Here is a 20,791-nt window from a genome sequence, read left to right as displayed (position 1 = left end):
TAAAATTAATAACTCCCAAATAAATGACATTAAAAATCTAAATTAATTGTCTTATCTAAAATTAATATGTGAATTAATCCGGACCCTTCTTTATATGTCTAAAATGTGGATTGAAAATCTTAAATATTTAGCTCAATCTGGACCATTATTTATATGTCAGAAATGTAATAGAATAACTTAAATATGCATCTCAATCTGGACCATCCTTTATGTGTCCAAACTGTAGATCTCCGTGCATAGGAAAAAACACCATTGTCCCTTATAATATAATAGATATGTATATATAAAAGCATACAATGGACCATACCGAGGGCTATAAAAGATTAAACTTACTAAAGAAATATATACATTGAGGAAGCACCTTAATAACACCTACCGCAATTTGATTACTGCAGTAAAATGATTGATGACCATGATAAATTTTACCACAGCAGTGTATCCACTATCCACACATAAGTAAAAACAAAAATACTTCAGAAACCAAGACTAAAAACCCCCCACTCTAGCTTTGAGGATGTGAGTTGTAGTGATGTCCAAAACTCTCCGTTTCGTCTAGAATCATTCAAAGAAAAAGTTACAGAGAAAGGTCAAAAGAAGGAAAAATTACAAAATTCTCAAAAGACGAGACAATAGATGCTTATAAGACTTTTATTAACTTGTATATCCATATATTTTAAGGTTTAATAAAAAATTATTTTATTTATTTGAAAATTGTGTTTTTTTTGTCTTGTTCTACTATAAATTGGTTTTTCTTGCACTAGAAACAACATTTTTTGTTCCTAATGCAAAGAATTACCGTTTTCAATGTAATAAAACAAACAAATCTTGTTTCCAATGCAAGAATTGTTGCTTTAATGAACCTTAACATGTATAAGGGTATACAAGTTAACATGACCCTATTAGAAGAAGGAAATTAAGGTGATATTCATTTTGTACTTTAGAAGGACTTTGCATCTCTGGCTCAGTTTTGGCACCATCTTCGTGCTAATGATGAGTCTCGGAATATATCTTGCACTTTAAAACTAAAAAAGAAATTGCAGACGCACTGAAACTGCCAACCCTTACAAGGATCAAAGTTATCCTTATCCAAAATTTCCACAAAAGGGAATACACAAACACGTAAAGAACGTGTGCAACTAAGAATATAAGTTTCATTGACAAAGGGTGTCAGGGGATCAAGTGTGATATATTTGCAAGGTTCCATTCAAAATGAAAGAAACCCTAACCTTATATAAGGTCAGCCAGCTTTCCATGATATTTTTTCTACAACATGCATCCTTGATTTAACTTTTACTTGCCCATGCTACCAAAATAATAACAGAAGGGAAATTTACTTGTTCAGCCAACACCGACACCATTTAAAGTCTGTCTCTCTCTCTATATCCATATATGTTGGTGGTGATAATAAATAGATTCCTAAGCAGTTGAGTCTCTCTCTGTTGTGGTGTATAGTTGTGTTGCTATAAATCCTGTCTCATCTACCTGATTTAAAGCAGAAGAAAGAAGAAAATCTATTTAAGTTTTCTACTTCTAAATTTTTGTTCAATTCATTCTTCGCCTTTTCTCATTAAGTTTCAGTTCTCAGGTTCTAAAATAGTAATGTCTCATATTATATTTTTACAGTAGCCACCAAAAAACAAATGATACTACTCATCTGTTACTTCTCAGCTTTGATAATACCATTTTAGGGTTTTCAGCCACTATGTGTTCTATTTTACTTCTCTGAACATTCTATCTATATCAGTGAACTAGCAGTTAAAAGGGTTAAATCTTTTCTTTGCTAAAATTGATCTGTTTTTCTCTCTTTGTACTTGAGTTTTCGTTTTGGTTTGCTTGAAAAGTGATCATCAAAACTTTTAGTTTCGAAAAGCACAAAAATGGCTGACATATTGAGTACTGTACTTAGTTCTCATTATGTTACTGAATTTTTCATCCTTATTAAGCTCAACCTTTCTTACATACTTTTATGTTTGGTGCTAGCAATGTTTTTAGCGAAACTGTACTCCATGGTTAAACGTCGTAATATTTACCTAGCCGATTTCGCTAGTTACAAACCCACTGATGAGTTAAAGTGTTCCCATGAAATCTTCCTTGAGCACTCGGGCTTGCTAGGAATATTTTCTGAAGAAAGCTTGGCTTTTCAAAGAACGATCTTAGAAAAATCGGGTTTAGGACAATCCACATACTTTCCAGAGGCTATGTGGGAGCTTCCACCAAACCCATGCATGGATAAAGCAAGAATAGAAATTGAGACGGTTCTATTTGGAGCTATCGACGAAGTTTTGAACAAAACTGGCATCAAACCTTCTGAAATAGGCATACTTGTTGTGAATAGTAGTCTTTTCAATCCTACCCCATCGTTGTGTTCAATGATCATAAATCATTATAAGCTCAAGAGTGATATTGTGAGCTACAACCTTGGTGGAATGGGTTGCAGTGCTGGACTCATTTCTGTAGACCTTGCCAAACGGCTCCTTCAAGTACGTATTTCTTGGATCTTATACTCTTATGTTTAGATCTTTTTATTACCATTAGATGATCATGATGAAAGACTTTGGATATATATGTATCTGACCTGCGCATAATTAAGTTTGTTTTGGTAATTCTTGTTAACGTAAGTTTTCATGAACGTCATTGCATGCATTTAACTTTGTAACTTGTTCCTTAAAACTATAAGAAGTTGATTTGTCATTCTATGCATGATTTTAATTTGTGATCTTTCTGTCAACTACTTTTCGTGGTTGTCTTCTTTTTGTTCATGATTTAATAGAATCATAGTCATGTTTTTTCCACGAAGACTGTTTACTCGTTTGACGTTTACGTTAGTTAGTCCCACCGCTGATACGCATTTGGTACATCTTGTTGAAGATGCGATACTGTATGAGGAGATCTCTTAGTAATAGGATGCATGCATATACTGATGAAAAGAAAAGAATTGTTGCGAAACTAAATTACTAAAGTACACAACATTTGATTACATGATTCTAATTCCGATTTTTATTGTTGTAAATATTTATGTCAAAAACAGGTGCACCCAGATTCATGCGCCCTAGTAGTAAGTACCGAAAACATTACACTGAATTGGTACTGGGGAAACAAAAGATCAATGTTGGTATCCAACTGTCTATTCAGAATGGGAGCCGGAGCTGTATTACTATCAAACCGAACATCTGATCGTAGCCGTGCTAAATATCAATTAATCCACACCATCCGAACACATAAAGGTAATGAAGATCGTGGATACAAATGTGCTTATCAAGAAGAAGATAATACAGGAAGTGTGGGAGTTACATTATCCAAAGATTTAACATCGGTTGCTGAAGAAGCTTTGAAAAGTAATTTAACAACTTTGGGTCCCCTTGTTCTTCCAATTGCCGAAAAGGTCAAATTTGTTGTTAACTACATATCAAGAAAATGGTTATTGATGGAGGTAAAGCCATATGTTCCTGATTTCAAGCTAGCTTTCGATCATTTCTGTATTCATGCTGGTGGTAGAGGTGTTCTTGACAAAGTTGAGAGAAGTTTAAACCTAACTGAATGGCATTTAGAACCATCAAGAATGTCATTATACAGATTTGGAAATACTTCAAGCAGTTCTTTATGGTATGAACTTGCTTATTCCGAAGCTAAAGGAAGGATCAAGAAAGGTGATAAGGTTTGTCAAATTGCATTTGGATCAGGGTTTAAATGTAATAGTGCAGTTTGGCATGCTTTAAAGACCGTCGATCCTGCAACGTTAAAGAGCGCTGATCGGAGATCTATTAAGAACGCTTGGATTGATGAGATCGATAGGTTTCCTGTTGATTTGCCAAAGGCTTGATCTCTTTAATGGGTGCATCGTTTTGATGAACATCATCATCATGCAATTATAATAGTATAGGAATGATGATAATAGATGATCTTAATTTGGAGAACTGTAAGTGGGTTTACGTTGTGTGTGAAAAAAATATCTATGGTTGGGTTTTTTTTTGATGCAGTTATGGTTGGGTTTGGTACGTAAGGAGCACTAGTTACTGTTTGCATGCATTATTTTAGTTGTACGTACTTGGTTATCTTTATCCTATTGTTATTATAAAATTATTATAAGTTTATTTTCACGGAGGAGAAAGCACGGATATTGTCCTTGGTATTGCGTCCTTTCTCACAATTTTACTATTTTGCTACTTTACATCAATTTTATTGCAAAATTTTGGTGTAAATACAAATTATAAAGTAACAGTGTAACTAGACTTCTAGAGTTGTTGCATGCTTTGTTTTTCTTTTATTTGATCGGTTGGCATCTGCATGCTCTCTTCTTCAAAAAAGAGCAACAACACGATGCAAGTAGGGTTTTATTTTCGCAATATGCATTGCAGTCACCTGATAATAAAAAATGTTTTATGCATTGCAGTCACCTGATAATAATAAAAAAACTGATATCACAGACATACTACGCGTGTGATCTTAATGATGTAGAGATTGTAGACACAAATATGGGTGTAAGTGTTGTTCACACAGTTAGCCATCTTTTAAAAGAAAAATCATTATAATTTTTAGTAACTTGCAAGGAAACTGCAAAGTACACTATACGACTGAGTTCCAATAGGTGTTCACATGACTGGTTATGCATGAATGATGTTCGGTGAGGCAGTTGAAAAACTTAATAGTTTGATAGAAAATTTAGCTAGACTTGGATGTGCACGATTAAGTACTGAAAGGATTCATGGAATTAAGGGTGTATAGTATATATAAAACAACCAAGTACTTTTCTTACACATTGACAAGATCCACTTATTCAATGTTTCACTCTTTATTTTACTATTAGCATCTACTCGTGGTCGGATCAAAATTTTAAAATGCAAAATGTTAATGAAAAGCAATAACATATCGAAAGAATAAAGGGAATTTTAATAGAGTGCCACACTTCCTATTTCATGTTTAAGAAAATGACACCGTTTTTTTCAAAGTTTATTAAATGCCACATTCTTGACTTTTTTCGTCATGTTTTTTTGAGAAAACAGTTAACTGGCGTTAGTATCCGTTAGTGCATATGTGGCATTAAATCAGCAGCGTAAAATAACATTAAAGCCCCTGAATCAGTAACTGGAACGAGTTAGCCAGTGATTGAGCAGAGAGTTAACTCGCGACTCGGTGCAGTCAAGAAAACGAGTTAGCCACTGCATAAACAAGAATGCTACAAAGAACAATGCAAATCAGAAATGCATCTGAGAATATGTAAAAATTAACTTGAAAAGACAATTAACATGTAATCTGAAAATTAGTTCTAACTAATATCATTTTCATTCATAAAGCAAGATTATCCCATCAAAATAAAACTTATTTCTGGTACATATACATGTCCATACCAGAATCAGTGTCAAAAGCAACCAAAAAAACTAACCATCAATTAGATACTTGTCCACAACATATCTAAAACAAACAATAAAGCACACACACTTCTACTTCCTAGTCTTCTTAGCCTTGGTTTGCTTTCCCTTTGTGACAGAAAGATGTTGACTGACAGATCCAATACCAGCAAAATTCTGACTGAAATTTTGATTATCTTGTGTAGATCCATGAGTGTTAGGTCCTGCTACTGGTCTTCCTTAAGTGCTAGGTCCTGCAGATGACTCACCCAAAAAATGATGTACCTCTGGATCTGTTCACCTTGGCTTTACCCCTTGCAGTGCTACTTTCAGGCTGATCTCTATGTGTGAAGGTGCAGTTTGCAGCATCATACTCAGTGCTTGGCTTGAATCCAGTTTGGTTTTTACCAACATCACCACCAGCACAGGTTCTCTTGTTGTGGCCAGCAATAGATCCACATTTTCCACACTTCCTTTTCTTCACCACAGTTTCAGGTTCATCATAACTTCTCTTCCTCTTCTTTGCTGGTCTTCCAGTTTTTCTCTGATAAGGAGGAGGGTTTACGTTGACGTTCATGGTTTCCTGCCAGAAGAAGAGAAACAAATGAGAAAGTTAAAGTAATGAAACCTTAAAGGGTTTGATTCTTAAATAGGGAAAAGAGAAAAATAAATAACCAATATCTTGAAAAGTAAATGCACCACTTTCAATAAAATTTATAAATCTACCTTATCTTCCCATAACCATTCAGTTATGTCTTCTAAGGGTGTGACAGCATTTGCATATGTGGTCCTATAATACTCCACAGAATAGTAAGGAGCACAATAACTGTTCAATCAATAAAACAAAGGTGTGTCAGTGTACAAGGAACAATAAATAATACAAACCACTTACAAAAACAAAAGTAAATGAATAATACAAAAAAAGTAATTGAATAATACAAACCACTTACTCTTTCCAGTTTGGCCTCAGCAGTTTCAATGCACATACAGCATGTTGACAAGGGAATCCCCTTAGCTGCCATTGCAAACAAGTGCATTGTTTGTCTATAATATTCACTGTGAATATTTTCTTGGTGATCACATTAGTTACCAAATAAACTTGTCCAACCACACTGCCTTCTGTATCAAACTTTCCAACCAAGTCAAGCATCTTATTTATCAATTTAACAGCAGCAGGGACCAAACAATTTTCATTCCACTTAGCAAATTCTTCCCTTCTCTTAAATAACAAACCCATGACTAACTGACCATACATCATGCCTAGTTGGATTATAGGTTTATCTCTCATATTAGAAGCCATGGAATTAAAAGATTCAGAGAAATTGTTATTCATATGCTCACAACAGCTAAGGGGATCAAAATAGGCCCTAGACCAAGTACTTGGATCTTCTTTCCTAAGAGCCAACAACATCAGCTCAAACCCCAGACTGTTACGACACGGGTCATATGCTAGTAACCAACAAAAAAGATGCGAGTATGTGCTCACCTGTCGAGCAACATCTGATAGATGCAATCTCACATCAATGCATCTCTCATTACCAAATAGGAGCAACGCACTGCCGTAAGAGAAGGAACTGAGTTATAGATTTGAGTAGTTAGTATTTGTTTTTTTTTTTTAACTTTCAAGGATTTAGTTTGATATGATATGGGAGTTTTGCTCACTGCTCCTGAAGCGCCATAAGGGACTGACACAATTTTCGGAATTCAAACACATCCGTTAGTAAACCACAAAATGATATTGTTTACAAAGATCCGTTGGGATCAAAAGTTACCTTACCCGGTGCCAAATTCGTATGTGCATTATCTGCATCAATAGCCAATGAATCTACACCCATAATTTAGTCTTTGATCAAACCCAAATTAATCACAAAATTATCATACAAAACTACCCTAATTCCCAAAATGAAATCACATAAGCACAGAAAAAGAGTATATCAAAGATCAAATATCAAGTAAAATCCTAATCAAGAATCACTTATATACAGACATCCGTTACTGCAGTTGCAAAAATTAAAAAGATACTGTTCCATGACATACCTGCCCTAGAATAAGTATGTGACCGAACCATCGATGGAAGCTATCTCAGAATTTGACCTTATCAGTATCCGTTACTCCATCTCCAACCTTTTTCGTCAATTTCCTTCATTGAAACTCATACTCAATAGCTTGCATTGATGGTTCGTTCACACTAGATTTGCTAAACCAAAAAATATGGAGCAGATCGTGCCTGTTATTAAAATAGACCAAAAATTTGGATGATGAATTATTACTATCTAAATCGGAGTATCTAATGTCAATTAACCCATGATTCAAAAAAAAGAAAAAATCAATCAACCCAAAATTAGAGAGAGTCATACCGGGATAAAAGATTTTTCGATAGGTTTATTCGTCACTGAGAGTGGGTTTATGCCCGAGACTATCTTATAGCCAAAATTGCTAAGAAAATGCGAAACGGCTGTTTCCTTCAGATTTGAATGATCAGGTCATCCACAGCACACTAACTGGGTTGAATGAGATAAATGATGTCGAAATTTGAAATATTCAACTGTTACATCTGATAAACAAACGTTCAACGGTTGTGATTGAAAGTCTAAAATATTTTTAGGAGCAAATCCTAGAAATTTAGGTTTAGGGTTTGAATGATTATGGCGTCTAATGAGAATCTGTAACGGCTTTGGTATTGAAATTGGATTTGAAATTGAATATTAGACCTGGAAGATGATATTAGGGTGATTTTCATAATCCGGTGGTGTCTGTAATGGCTGTATTATCTCCTCTTGAAGACGAAAATAATGTATTTGTTAACATCTTTCATTAAGTGCCTAAACCGTAACCTAAATTTTAGATCCTCATTAACATAAAGAAAATAATATATTTGTTAACATTTTCCATTAAACCATAACTGTCCTTTAAATGACGAAATCTTTGTGTATCCAAACTATGGAAACTACACATTAGTTTCTTGATCTGGACCGTTCTTTATGGATCCAAACTATAGAGAGTTGTTGATGTAGTAAAACATCATTGTCCCTAAATTGTCTATATAGCTACTCGATCTGGACCGTCCATTATGTGTCCGAACTGTGGAGAGCCGTCGATGTAGGAAAACACCACTGTGCCTTATAATATAGACTAGGGTATGATACGGCACGGGTTTTGGATCATTAATGTTGTTCGTTGTTAGAATGTGGACTTGCTAGCTTATTCGGTGTTTTATCAACAATTTCTTATATAATCATAATCAGGGGATTTTTTTTTACCGGTGATATCGATAAATATGGTTTACACCCTTATTTAGTTTAAGATTTATCTAAATAAATAATAAACACCACAGATTTTTATGTTGTTGCATATTCCTTTTGTACATATAAATTGGCGTGCTTTTCGTTATAACGAAGAAGGCGGAAATTAAAATTGTTACCTTTGAAAATTAAAAGTGAAGGAAAATGTATCATAATGAATAACTAAGTGAGCCAAAACGCGTTAACCATTGTGAAAGTTTTGAGCATAAAAGCATTTCAGCCTCCTGTCAAGAAAATATGTTTCCTCCCCTAAGCCAGATCGTTATAGATCATTTCTCAGCAAACTTAAATTATTTTCTTTGTCAAATTTTCTTTTTTCACCCGACAACATTTCATCATTTTTATTTTAAAAAATGAAAGAAATTTCAAAACATTCGATTGATATTCAGGGAGTTTGAAGTTTGAAATTTCACTTAGAAAAACCGTTTAAAAGTATATCAAACACCATGTAGGAAAAGGGGTAATATGTTGGGTGCGGTTTGACCCACCACTAAACCCGCGTTTTAGCTGAAGGTATTGTTTCAGTCGAGGTGACTTACTATTTTATTTTCAAGATACTATTTAACAACTCCATTATTATTTTATTTTTGAAAATACTATTTTAAAAAAGCAACGGAAACACTAATGTTTTTTTGTTTTCTGTAAAGAATCAATCTAAAAAATAAATAATTTCCAACAAATTCAGTTTGAGGTTTTGGGATACATCTAATTTTCTATTTAAGGTGCACATCTTATAAGACTATTTTTTAACACAAAATATAGCACTCCGAAAAAATTGTCTAGATTTGGAGAAAATCAAAATAGCAAATGCAACACTGCAAATATTTAAGAACCATATCCAAGGCGTTATATTTAAACCTTAACCGTGGATAAATTGTAATGATTGAGCAACAAACTAAGAAGACTTCTTGAAGATTGCACACATGCACAAAGAGCCAAGGATTTACAAAGACTATAACTACAGCTGACATTGATATCCCAATCATCTCCCTTCAAACTGATCTGATACGTTTATCGAGGTGCCAACTGCTAGGTTCATGTCCTGCTCAAAGTGTAAATTGGTTAGATTCTTGTGAAATCCTATTTAATACGATAGGTTTGTCATCCTTTATATACAGTAACTCTAAAGAATAATTTTGCATTTCAATAAAACTCTTTACTTTGACCAGAGTTTCGTATTAATGATCAAGAAAGTAACACCTTGATGTAGATTTCCATCTGCATTTCTTTTTACAAAAATTCTTAGTGAACCGTGTGAATGAAACCACACGGAAACCTTAGACGCAACAAACCCAAAAAATGGGACCCCTTACTGTCCTCCGCGGGGCCCACCGAGACCATACAAAAAAAATTGTGAGACATAAAGTGAGATATTGTTTTGGTGTAGTCTAGTTTCTCGGTCTGTTTAGAATCATCCTTCTTTTTAAGTGTTTTATAGACGACCCTCACTTGTTGAGTACCCATTACTTGACCCCATGCAATTCATCTTCTGTATTCGATTTAGCATTAGCTTTAAAAAGAGACAACAAATGAAAGGGTTACAAAAAGGTACACAGTACAAGTTTCTTACATTTTCGCGACTAACAACGCATCTAAACTGATAACCATAGTACACTTCCAGTCAATTTCATACCACTTACGGGTGATCCAACATGGATCTGGCATGGATTCCCTTCGTCAATTTCATGAATTCGGTTGATTGCTTAAGCATCATCCAGACCTTGGACATATTCCAATATCACACCAAACAATGCCAACCTGCATAACACAATAACGGAGTTCCCATGAGTTAAATATGGGAAGAAACAGTCTATATTGCTTCCACAAACAAAGAATAAGAATAACAATCATACCTTGGTCCATCCCATTAGTAAGTATCCGGTCGGAATATTAATATTGCTGCCAATATATTCTTTTCTATATTTAAATGCTCATTAACACAATCAAAGAATAATTTGGAACTTCAAGCAGCAGAGTCAAAACCAACTCAAGGGAACATATCTGACATCTTATATAAGTAGTCACTACCCATGCCTAAGCTTCTAGTATCACCAATTATGCTCGTTAAATGAAAAATTATAAATCAAATCCATATTTTAGTGCAAAAAAAAAGATGATTAGCAATGATATCACAATTTCAAACAGGTGTAATAGAAAATAATTACAATTAAACAGGTGTAAGGGATCAAAAGTGATCATAGACACAAAAACCATGGATGTTGTAGGCAGTCAATATCTATCAAACACAGACACCAGACTATGGATAATAAAATTCTCAGTGTATTGACAATCCTAACAGTGCACAATATAAATTCTGTAAGGAATGACATTTTCCAATCTCCAACTTTTTTGACAGACAAATTTACAAATTATCGCTAATGATTTTATTTGACCTGACATTAAATTTGACAAACAACTCCATGGGCATGTCCCTGCAAACAATATCTTTCGATTAGCGCAAAAAGTCAATAGCATGAAGAAAATATAGCAAGTGCCAGAGATGCTTATCCATTAAGTTCTGCAAAACAGATCGTCAATTTCCCAGGATGTATGTTCCGATTGGAGAATAATGATCGTATGAGTAAGAACTTTTGCTTGATAGCGCGTGCAAACTAATAGCGGGTCACTGTGTATAATCCAAAACTAACAACTGGTCACTGTGTCGACGGACACAGAAACACAACCCACTTAAGTAGCAATAGATTTCTTAATATATGAATGTCCGTTTAGATGTTCATTTTCATCTTTGAGCTTAGACATTCTTCAAATTATTTGGTGAAAGTATTATTCAAACCAAAAGGTAAAATAGCGAAAATAAGAAAAAATATTAGTCATAGACACATTGTACTATCCATTGAAACCAAAACTAAAAGGGATTTTTTGTTAAATATATCTAGCAATTTTGAGGTAAAAAAAAGTGAAAAATCTACAAAATCCTATAAACCTATAAGACCTTCGTATTTGGTAGATTAAGACATTCCAACAACACCCAAAAAAAAAAATTCATGACAGATGAAGAAAAAAACGATCCAACTATGAAATATAAATAGATTTCTTAATATATGAATGTCCGTTTAGATGTTCGTTTTCATCTTTGAGCTTAAACATTCTTCAAATTATTTGGTGAAAGTATTATTCAAACCAAAAGGTACAACAGCGAAAATAAGAAAAAATATTAGTCACAGGCACATTGTACTATCCATTGAAACCAAAACTAAAAGGGATTTTTTGTTAAATATATCTAGCAATTTTGAGGTAAAAAAAAAAGTGAAAAATCTACAAAATCCTATAAACCTATAAGACCTTCGTATTTGGTAGATTAAGACATTCCAACAACGCCCTAGAAAACAAAATTCATGACGGATGAAGAAAAAACGATCCAACTATGAAATATAAATATAAATTACATACCGTTCCTTTTATTAGATCCATTCAAGAGAAGAAAACATATTAAGGGGGGGACTGTAATGTGTACCTGAAATTATGAGAACTTTTATTGCTCCAAATCTTTCCTTCTAGAACTCAACAAATTTTCCCTTTTGAAAAGTGAGGAACTCTCTGTCTATCAATGGAAAAAATTATCAAAACAGTTAGAAATCCGAAAAACGCAAAACGAAATTCAAATAACCTAATACAGTTTGAATGTAGAATCACAAAAACAAATCTTGGAAAATATATTACTGAAATTATCCGGGATTATAGATTCGTAGGATGGGTAAGCCTTTGGCTGGTGATCTTTCCTATGAACTGAAATTAAAATTTACATAAATTACTTTCATTGGTATGATTATTGATGGAAGGAAAAGAAACGTCTTTGACTTGTTAACATTGAATGACCGAACACGTTACAACTCGGATAAATTTTATTATGAAATCTGGACCGCTCTTTATATATCCGAAATGTAGTTTTTGGTACACATGGAAAAACACACCTTTTATTGGATAGTGTTAAATCTGGACCTTTATTTATATATCCAAACTATAGATAACCGTCGATTGGTAAAAACACCATTGTCCCTTATAATATAGACTATGATATGACCCGTGCTGTAACGGCACGAGGTTATGAATTGTTTTTGTGTTGGTTAAATATTTTTTTCTTGTGAGACTACCAAGAGATGAGCGTGGGAACCCTTGGGGAACTGTAATCTTTCTCAAACTGAATTCGAAGCTTTGATCGAAACTATTAACATCAACCAGATCAGTTTCTTGTTAAATGACGATTAGGATGTCCACATGGATGTACACTGACACATATACAACAGAAAGTATTTTTTTTGGTGATTAAGATATCCAATGTAAGTGTGTAAAATGGGATCTACACCCGTTTTCATTTATGGTAATTGAGATAACCATCTATTCATAGTTGTTGCAAATAATACCAGCAAACTTGAAAACCTGATGTCCCAAGAAGGAACACGTAGAAATTCCAGGTTTGAATAAAAGTAACTTGTCGATTGCATTCCAAATTACAAATGCAGTTCAGCCATCATTTAAATACATTGTCATTTTGTACTAAAAAAAATTTAGTAATTTTTTTTTCGAAATTCAAATGTTGAATCTGAGTTGGGAATCCTTCTTTCATATCCTTATATCTACATTAATTTTTGGAACAACTAACAGTTTTAAAATATGAATATTGACTTTGTGCTTGTATCAATGTATAATTGGCGTGATTACACATTAGTAATACTTGAACTCATGGTAAAAAAATATCAATCGGTTGGGATAATATAATTTACGGCCAGTCATTTTACGGCCATTAAACGTCATTATTCCCTACAATATTCTAGGTTTGAGAGACGTTATACTGTAATATGAAATCCGTTGATAAAGAATGATAACTATACATTTATGGTTTAAACTAACATATGAAAAACGCCCAGCTTACAGCTTCACCAAAAAAAAATGTAAAACATTAAATCCTATTGCATTCCCTTGGATATTAGTGATACGAAGCGTCCTTGAATATTTCTTAGGGTGAAAAATGACGTGCGTGATGATATTGCATATATCATATGCCAAATATGCTTTTCCTTGCAAATTAATAATACAATCTTATTGTCTTAACTAAGTAGTGAAAGACTCGCGCTAAATAAAATTGCATATCCAAACAAAAGAAATTTCCCCCTCTAATATGATACGTGTATAAGAGAGTCGCTCTTTATCAACATATGCATTTGAGACCTAGAAGTAAATAAGAGACCCAGTCTAAATATGAATGGTATGAAAACTTGCAAATGGAACTGATATTACATCTTAACCTAAGAGTACATAAGAGGCCGAAAACATCCATAATTTATAATTTGCTAGCATAAAATGAACATGACAATACAATTGAATATTAAAATATTTTTAAATCAACTTCTATAAAGTGTAACATATTTGTATTAACCTTGGTTACTTGGTATCTTCAATGAAATAAAAAAAGCTCAAGTATTAGATGATATCCACATAGTAAAACATGGGTAATGGATCAATTATTAGTCATGGTATCTTTAGATGAAAAATGTATATGAGTTCCTATGCACTAAGCTTTATCTTTAAAAAAAAACTCGACAATTACATTTAGTCATCGCAATCACATATGAACCACATTTTCCAGCAAAAATTAGACTTGTACCTTTCTGGAATACCAAAACTTCTTCATTTGCATCAATGATAAAATGCATGCAATGAAGATTTGTGTAGTCCCGACACATATAGATATAGTGACGCATCACACAGAAAAGAAAATTGTATTATTGTATTGCTCCCTAAACCACTTTCTTCATTGCTTAAAATAATCTCTTGAAACCAGAAAATGGTGAGTTTCAATAAGCCAGTTCCGCGTTGCTTGTTTTGGGCTTCTTAAATTTCAGTATTAGCAAGATGGTCGACTATGTATAAAGAATTTAAGATGATCTTTTAAGAGAATAGATATTTTTAGATGTCAACTGCATATAATCATTATTTGACTATGCACGAAGAATTTAAGATAAAAAAATACTCATTTTGTAAACCATCAAAAGGTAATTAATGTGAAGAAATGTTATTTCAAGTTTCACATGATCCAAAAAAATTGAAGAATAACATACACACATAATCAAGAAACTTTAATCCATTTGATACGAACATGTACACGACTCTAATCCAACAAAGAGTATGAACTCTCTAACAGCAGTAGCAATACAGTTAAAAAATGTTATTTACCGACCTAAGTTAAGTTCATAACAATGGAACCATCGTTTCTTCGTCATTTATTTTCACTCCATGTAAATCCTCTGATTATGGCCCATATAAGTCAGTCTAATTGGACAATTTCCTGTCCAGAGAAAAATAAAAAAACTAGTGTAAAAAATAGAAATTAAATGGTATGGTATTAAAAAGAACCTAACATAAGAATAAAAATGAATAGATAGCAATCATATATGATCAGTATCTTTTGACTACAAATGAAAAAACTCGAGATAACAAAATAGTATATTAATGAAAAGTAACAAAGAGAAATTAAACTGTATAAATGACAAATATTAGGCGCGAGGCACCAAAAAATTAAAGAGAAAAGCTAACAAAAGTTATCTCAATCAAGCAAAACAACAGAGAATCATACCTTGAGAATATAGTTGTGCAAAGGATGAAAAGCTAACAAAAATTAACGAAAATTAAAGAGAAAAGCTAACAAAAATTATCTAGAAAAATTAAACTGCATAAATGACACAAATATTAGGCGCGAGGCACCGTGAATCCATTGATGTTAAACAAAAAATTAAAGAGAAAAGCTAACAAAAATTATCTCAATCAAGCAAAATAACAGAGAATGATACCTTGAAAATAGAGCTTTGCAAAGGATGAAAAGCTAACAAAATTAACAAAAGTTAAAGAGAAAAGCTAACAACAATTTCTCAATCAACCAAAACAAAAAGAATCATACCTTGAGAATAGAGTTGTGCAGAGGATGAATAGAGTTGTTGATTTAGAATAAAAGAAACGGTTTGACATTACATAGGAGGAATAACTCCCAAATAAATGACATTAAAAATCTGAATTCATTGTTTTAAGTAAAATTAATAACTCCCAAATAAATGACATTAAAAATCTAAAGTAATTGTCTTATCTAAAATTAATATGTGAACTAATCTGAACCCTTCTTTATATGCCTAAAACGTTGATTGAAAATCTTAAATATTTAGCTCAATCTTAGATGAAAAGCTAACAAAAATTAAAGATAAAAGCTAACAAAAATTATCTAGAAAAATTAAACTGCATAAATGACACAAATATTAGGCGCGAGGCACCGTGAATCCATTGATGTTAAACAAAAAATTAAAGAGAAAAGCTAACAAAAATTATCTCAATCAAGCAAAATAACAAAGAATCATTCCTTGAAAACAGAGTTTTGCAAAGGATGAAAATCTAACAAAAGTTAAAGAGAAAAGCTAACAAAAATTATCTCAATCAACCAAAACAAAAAAGAATCATACCTTGAGAATAGAGTTGTGTAGAGGATGAATAGAGTTGTTGATTTAGAATAAAAGAAACGGTTTGACATTAAATAGGAGGAATAACTCCCAAATAAATGACATTAAAAATTTAAATTCATTGTCTTAAGTAAAATTAATAACTCCCAAATAAATGACATTAAAAATCTAAATTAATTGTCTTATCTAAAATTAATATGTGAATTAATCCGGACCCTTCTTTATATGTCTAAAATGTGGATTGAAAATCTTAAATATTTAGCTCAATCTGGACCATTATTTATATGTCAGAAATGTAATAGAATAACTTAAATATGCATCTCAATCTGGACCATCCTTTATGTGTCCAAACTGTAGATCTCCGTGCATAGGAAAAAACACCATTGTCCCTTATAATATAATAGATATGTATATATAAAAGCATACAATGGACCATACCGAGGGCTATAAAAGATTAAACTTACTAAAGAAATATATACATTGAGGAAGCACCTTAATAACACCTACCGCAATTTGATTACTGCAGTAAAATGATTGATGACCATGATAAATTTTACCACAGCAGTGTATCCACTATCCACACATAAGTAAAAACAAAAATACTTCAGAAACCAAGACTAAAAACCCCCCACTCTAGCTTTGAGGATGTGAGTTGTAGTGATGTCCAAAACTCTCCGTTTCGTCTAGAATCATTCAAAGAAAAAGTTACAGAGAAAGGTCAAAAGAAGGAAAAATTACAAAATTCTCAAAAGACGAGACAATAGATGCTTATAAGACTTTTATTAACTTGTATATCCATATATTTTAAGGTTTAATAAAAAATTATTTTATTTATTTGAAAATTGTGTTTTTTTTGTCTTGTTCTACTATAAATTGGTTTTTCTTGCACTAGAAACAACATTTTTTGTTCCTAATGCAAAGAATTACCGTTTTCAATGTAATAAAAAACAAATCTTGTTTCCAATGCAAGAATTGTTGCTTTAATGAACCTTAACATGTATAAGGGTATACAAGTTAACATGACCCTATTAGAAGAAGGAAATTAAGGTGATATTCATTTTGTACTTTAGAAGGACTTTGCATCTCTGGCTCAGTTTTGGCACCATCTTCGTGCTAATGATGAGTCTCGGAATATATCTTGCACTTTAAAACTAAAAAAGAAATTGCAGACGCACTGAAACTGCCAACCCTTACAAGGATCAAAGTTATCCTTATCCAAAATTTCCACAAAAGGGAATACACAAACACGTAAAGAACGTGTGCAACTAAGAATATAAGTTTCATTGACAAAGGGTGTCAGGGGATCAAGTGTGATATATTTGCAAGGTTCCATTCAAAATGAAAGAAACCCTAACCTTATATAAGGTCAGCCAGCTTTCCATGATATTTTTTCTACAACATGCATCCTTGATTTAACTTTTACTTGCCCATGCTACCAAAATAATAACAGAAGGGAAATTTACTTGTTCAGCCAACACCGACACCATTTAAAGTCTGTCTCTCTCTCTATATCCATATATGTTGGTGGTGATTAATAAATAGATTCCTAAGCAGTTGAGTCTCTCTCTGTTGTGGTGTATAGTTGTGTTGCTATAAATCCTGTCTCATCTACCTGATTTAAAGCAGAAGAAAGAAGAAAATCTATTTAAGTTTTCTACTTCTAAATTTTTGTTCAATTCATTCTTCGCCTTTTCTCATTAAGTTTCAGTTCTCAGGTTCTAAAATAGTAATGTCTCATATTATATTTTTACAGTAGCCACCAAAAAACAAATGATACTACTCATCTGTTACTTCTCAGCTTTGATAATACCATTTTAGGGTTTTCAGCCACTATGTGTTCTATTTTACTTCTCTGAACATTCTATCTATATCAGTGAACTAGCAGTTAAAAGGTTAAATCTTTTCTTTGCTAAAATTGATCTGTTTTTCTCTCTTTGTACTTGAGTTTTCGTTTTGGTTTGCTTGAAAAGTGATCATCAAAACTTTTAGTTTCGAAAAGCACAAAAATGGCTGACATATTGAGTACTGTACTTAGTTCTCATTATGTTACTGAATTTTTCATCCTTATTAAGCTCAACCTTTCTTACATACTTTTATGTTTGGTGCTAGCAATGTTTTTAGCGAAACTGTACTCCATGGTTAAACGTCGTAATATTTACCTAGCCGATTTCGCTAGTTACAAACCCACTGATGAGTTAAAGTGTTCCCATGAAATCTTCCTTGAGCACTCGGGCTTGCTAGGAATATTTTCTGAAGAAAGCTTGGCTTTTCAAAGAACGATCTTAGAAAAATCGGGTTTAGGACAATCCACATACTTTCCAGAGGCTATGTGGGAGCTTCCACCAAACCCATGCATGGATAAAGCAAGAATAGAAATTGAGACGGTTCTATTTGGAGCTATCGACGAAGTTTTGAACAAAACTGGCATCAAACCTTCTGAAATAGGCATACTTGTTGTGAATAGTAGTCTTTTCAATCCTACCCCATCGTTGTGTTCAATGATCATAAATCATTATAAGCTCAAGAGTGATATTGTGAGCTACAACCTTGGTGGAATGGGTTGCAGTGCTGGACTCATTTCTGTAGACCTTGCCAAACGGCTCCTTCAAGTACGTATTTCTTGGATCTTATACTCTTATGTTTAGATCTTTTTATTACCATTAGATGATCATGATGAAAGACTTTGGATATATATGTATCTGACCTGCGCATAATTAAGTTTGTTTTGGTAATTCTTGTTAACGTAAGTTTTCATGAACGTCATTGCATGCATTTAACTTTGTAACTTGTTCCTTAAAACTATAAGAAGTTGATTTGTCATTCTATGCATGATTTTAATTTGTGATCTTTCTGTCAACTACTTTTCGTGGTTGTCTTCTTTTTGTTCATGATTTAATAGAATCATAGTCATGTTTTTTCCACGAAGACTGTTTACTCGTTTGACGTTTACGTTAGTTAGTCCCACCGCTGATACGCATTTGGTACATCTTGTTGAAGATGCGATACTGTATGAGGAGATCTCTTAGTAATAGGATGCATGCATATACTGATGAAAAGAAAAGAATTGTTGCGAAACTAAATTACTAAAGTACACAACATTTGATTACATGATTCTAATTCCGATTTTTATTGTTGTAAATATTTATGTCAAAAACAGGTGCACCCAGATTCATGCGCCCTAGTAGTAAGTACCGAAAACATTACACTGAATTGGTACTGGGGAAACAAAAGATCAATGTTGGTATCCAACTGTCTATTCAGAATGGGAGCCGGAGCTGTATTACTATCAAACCGAACATCTGATCGTAGCCGTGCTAAATATCAATTAATCCACACCATCCGAACACATAAAGGTAATGAAGATCGTGGATACAAATGTGCTTATCAAGAAGAAGATAATACAGGAAGTGTGGGAGTTACATTATCCAAAGATTTAACATCGGTTGCTGAAGAAGCTTTGAAAAGTAATTTAACAACTTTGGGTCCCCTTGTTCTTCCAATTGCCGAAAAGGTCAAATTTGTTGTTAACTACATATCAAGAAAATGGTTATTGATGGAGGTAAAGCCATATGTTCCTGATTTCAAGCTAGCTTTCGATCATTTCTGTATTCATGCTGGTGGTAGAGGTGTTCTTGACAAAGTTGAGAGAAGTTTAAACCTAACTGAATGGCATTTAGAACCATCAAGAATGTCATTATACAGATTTGGAAATACTTCAAGCAGTTCTTTATGGTATGAACTTGCTTATTCCGAAGCTAAAGGAAGGATCAAGAAAGGTGATAAGGTTTGTCAAATTGCATTTGGATCAGGGTTTAAATGTAATAGTGCAGTTTGGCATGCTTTAAAGACCGTCGATCCTGCAACGTTAAAGAGCGCTGATCGGAGATCTATTAAGAACGCTTGGATTGATGAGATCGATAGGTTTCCTGTTGATTTGCCAAAGGCTTGATCTCTTTAATGGGTGCATCGTTTTGATGAACATCATCATCATGCAATTATAATAGTATAGGAATGATGATAATAGATGATCTTAATTTGGAGAACTGTAAGTGGGTTTACGTTGTGTGTGAAAAAAATATCTATGGTTGGGTTTTTTTTTGATGCAGTTATGGTTGGGTTTGGTACGTAAGGAGCACTAGTTACTGTTTGCATGCATTATTTTAGTTGTACGTACTTGGTTATCTTTATCCTATTGTTATTATAAAATTATTATAAGTTTATTTTCACGGAGGAGAAAGCACGGATATTGTCCTTGGTATTGCGTCCTTTCTCACAATTTTACTATTTTGCTACTTTACATCAATTTTATTGCAAAATTTTGGTGTAAATACAAATTATAAAGTAACAGTGTAACTAGACTTCTAGAGTTGTTGCATGCTTTGTTTTTCTTTTATTTGATCGGTTGGCATCTGCATGCTCTCTTCTTCAAAAAAGAGCAACAACACGATGCAAGTAGGGTTTTATTTTCGCAATATGCATTGCAGTCACCTGATAATAAAAAATGTTTTATGCATTGCAGTCACCTGATAATAATAAAAAAACTGATATCACAGACATACTACGCGTGTGATCTTAATGATGTAGAGATTGTAGACACAAATATGGGTGTAAGTGTTGTTCACACAGTTAGCCATCTTTTAAAAGAAAAATCATTATAATTTTTAGTAACTTGCAAGGAAACTGC

General features: G+C 33.1%; 3 protein-coding genes and 1 long non-coding RNA gene across 4 annotated transcripts; 2 read left to right on the top strand and 2 right to left on the bottom strand.

The window, feature by feature from the left end:
* The first annotated feature begins 1,495 nt into the window (after window positions 1–1,495).
* LOC113347210 (3-ketoacyl-CoA synthase 2-like) lies at window positions 1,496–4,115 on the top strand. The gene is made up of 2 exons (XM_026590818.1): window positions 1,496–2,480; window positions 3,029–4,115. Exons 1-2 carry the CDS (start codon window positions 1,878–1,880, stop codon window positions 3,818–3,820), a joined length of 1,395 nt encoding a protein of 464 aa, XP_026446603.1. The 5' UTR covers window positions 1,496–1,877; the 3' UTR covers window positions 3,821–4,115.
* A 1,495-nt stretch (window positions 4,116–5,610) lies between these two features.
* On the bottom strand, window positions 5,611–7,180 carry LOC113350787. The gene is made up of 5 exons (XM_026594906.1): window positions 7,118–7,180; window positions 7,008–7,030; window positions 6,296–6,901; window positions 6,072–6,171; window positions 5,611–5,928 (listed from the first exon to the last, which is right to left on the bottom strand). The coding sequence occupies exons 1-5, from the start codon at window positions 7,178–7,180 to the stop codon at window positions 5,611–5,613; spliced, it is 1,110 nt and encodes a 369-aa protein (XP_026450691.1).
* A 2,608-nt stretch (window positions 7,181–9,788) lies between these two features.
* Window positions 9,789–10,982, bottom strand: LOC113353075. The gene is made up of 2 exons (XR_003361065.1): window positions 10,501–10,982; window positions 9,789–10,405 (listed from the first exon to the last, which is right to left on the bottom strand). It is a non-coding gene; the product is annotated as an uncharacterized LOC113353075 (long non-coding RNA).
* A 7,022-nt stretch (window positions 10,983–18,004) lies between these two features.
* Window positions 18,005–20,351, top strand: LOC113347207 (3-ketoacyl-CoA synthase 2-like). The gene is made up of 2 exons (XM_026590814.1): window positions 18,005–18,716; window positions 19,265–20,351. The coding sequence occupies exons 1-2, from the start codon at window positions 18,114–18,116 to the stop codon at window positions 20,054–20,056; spliced, it is 1,395 nt and encodes a 464-aa protein (XP_026446599.1). The 5' UTR covers window positions 18,005–18,113; the 3' UTR covers window positions 20,057–20,351.
* Window positions 20,352–20,791: the final 440 nt, after the last annotated feature.

The sequence above is a fragment of the Papaver somniferum genome, chromosome 2, assembly GCF_003573695.1.
Source record: "Papaver somniferum cultivar HN1 chromosome 2, ASM357369v1, whole genome shotgun sequence".
Classification (NCBI taxonomy): Eukaryota; Viridiplantae; Streptophyta; class Magnoliopsida; order Ranunculales; family Papaveraceae; genus Papaver; species Papaver somniferum.
Note: the sequence above shows the minus strand (reverse complement) of the source record. Positions and strands in the feature narration are given on the sequence as shown.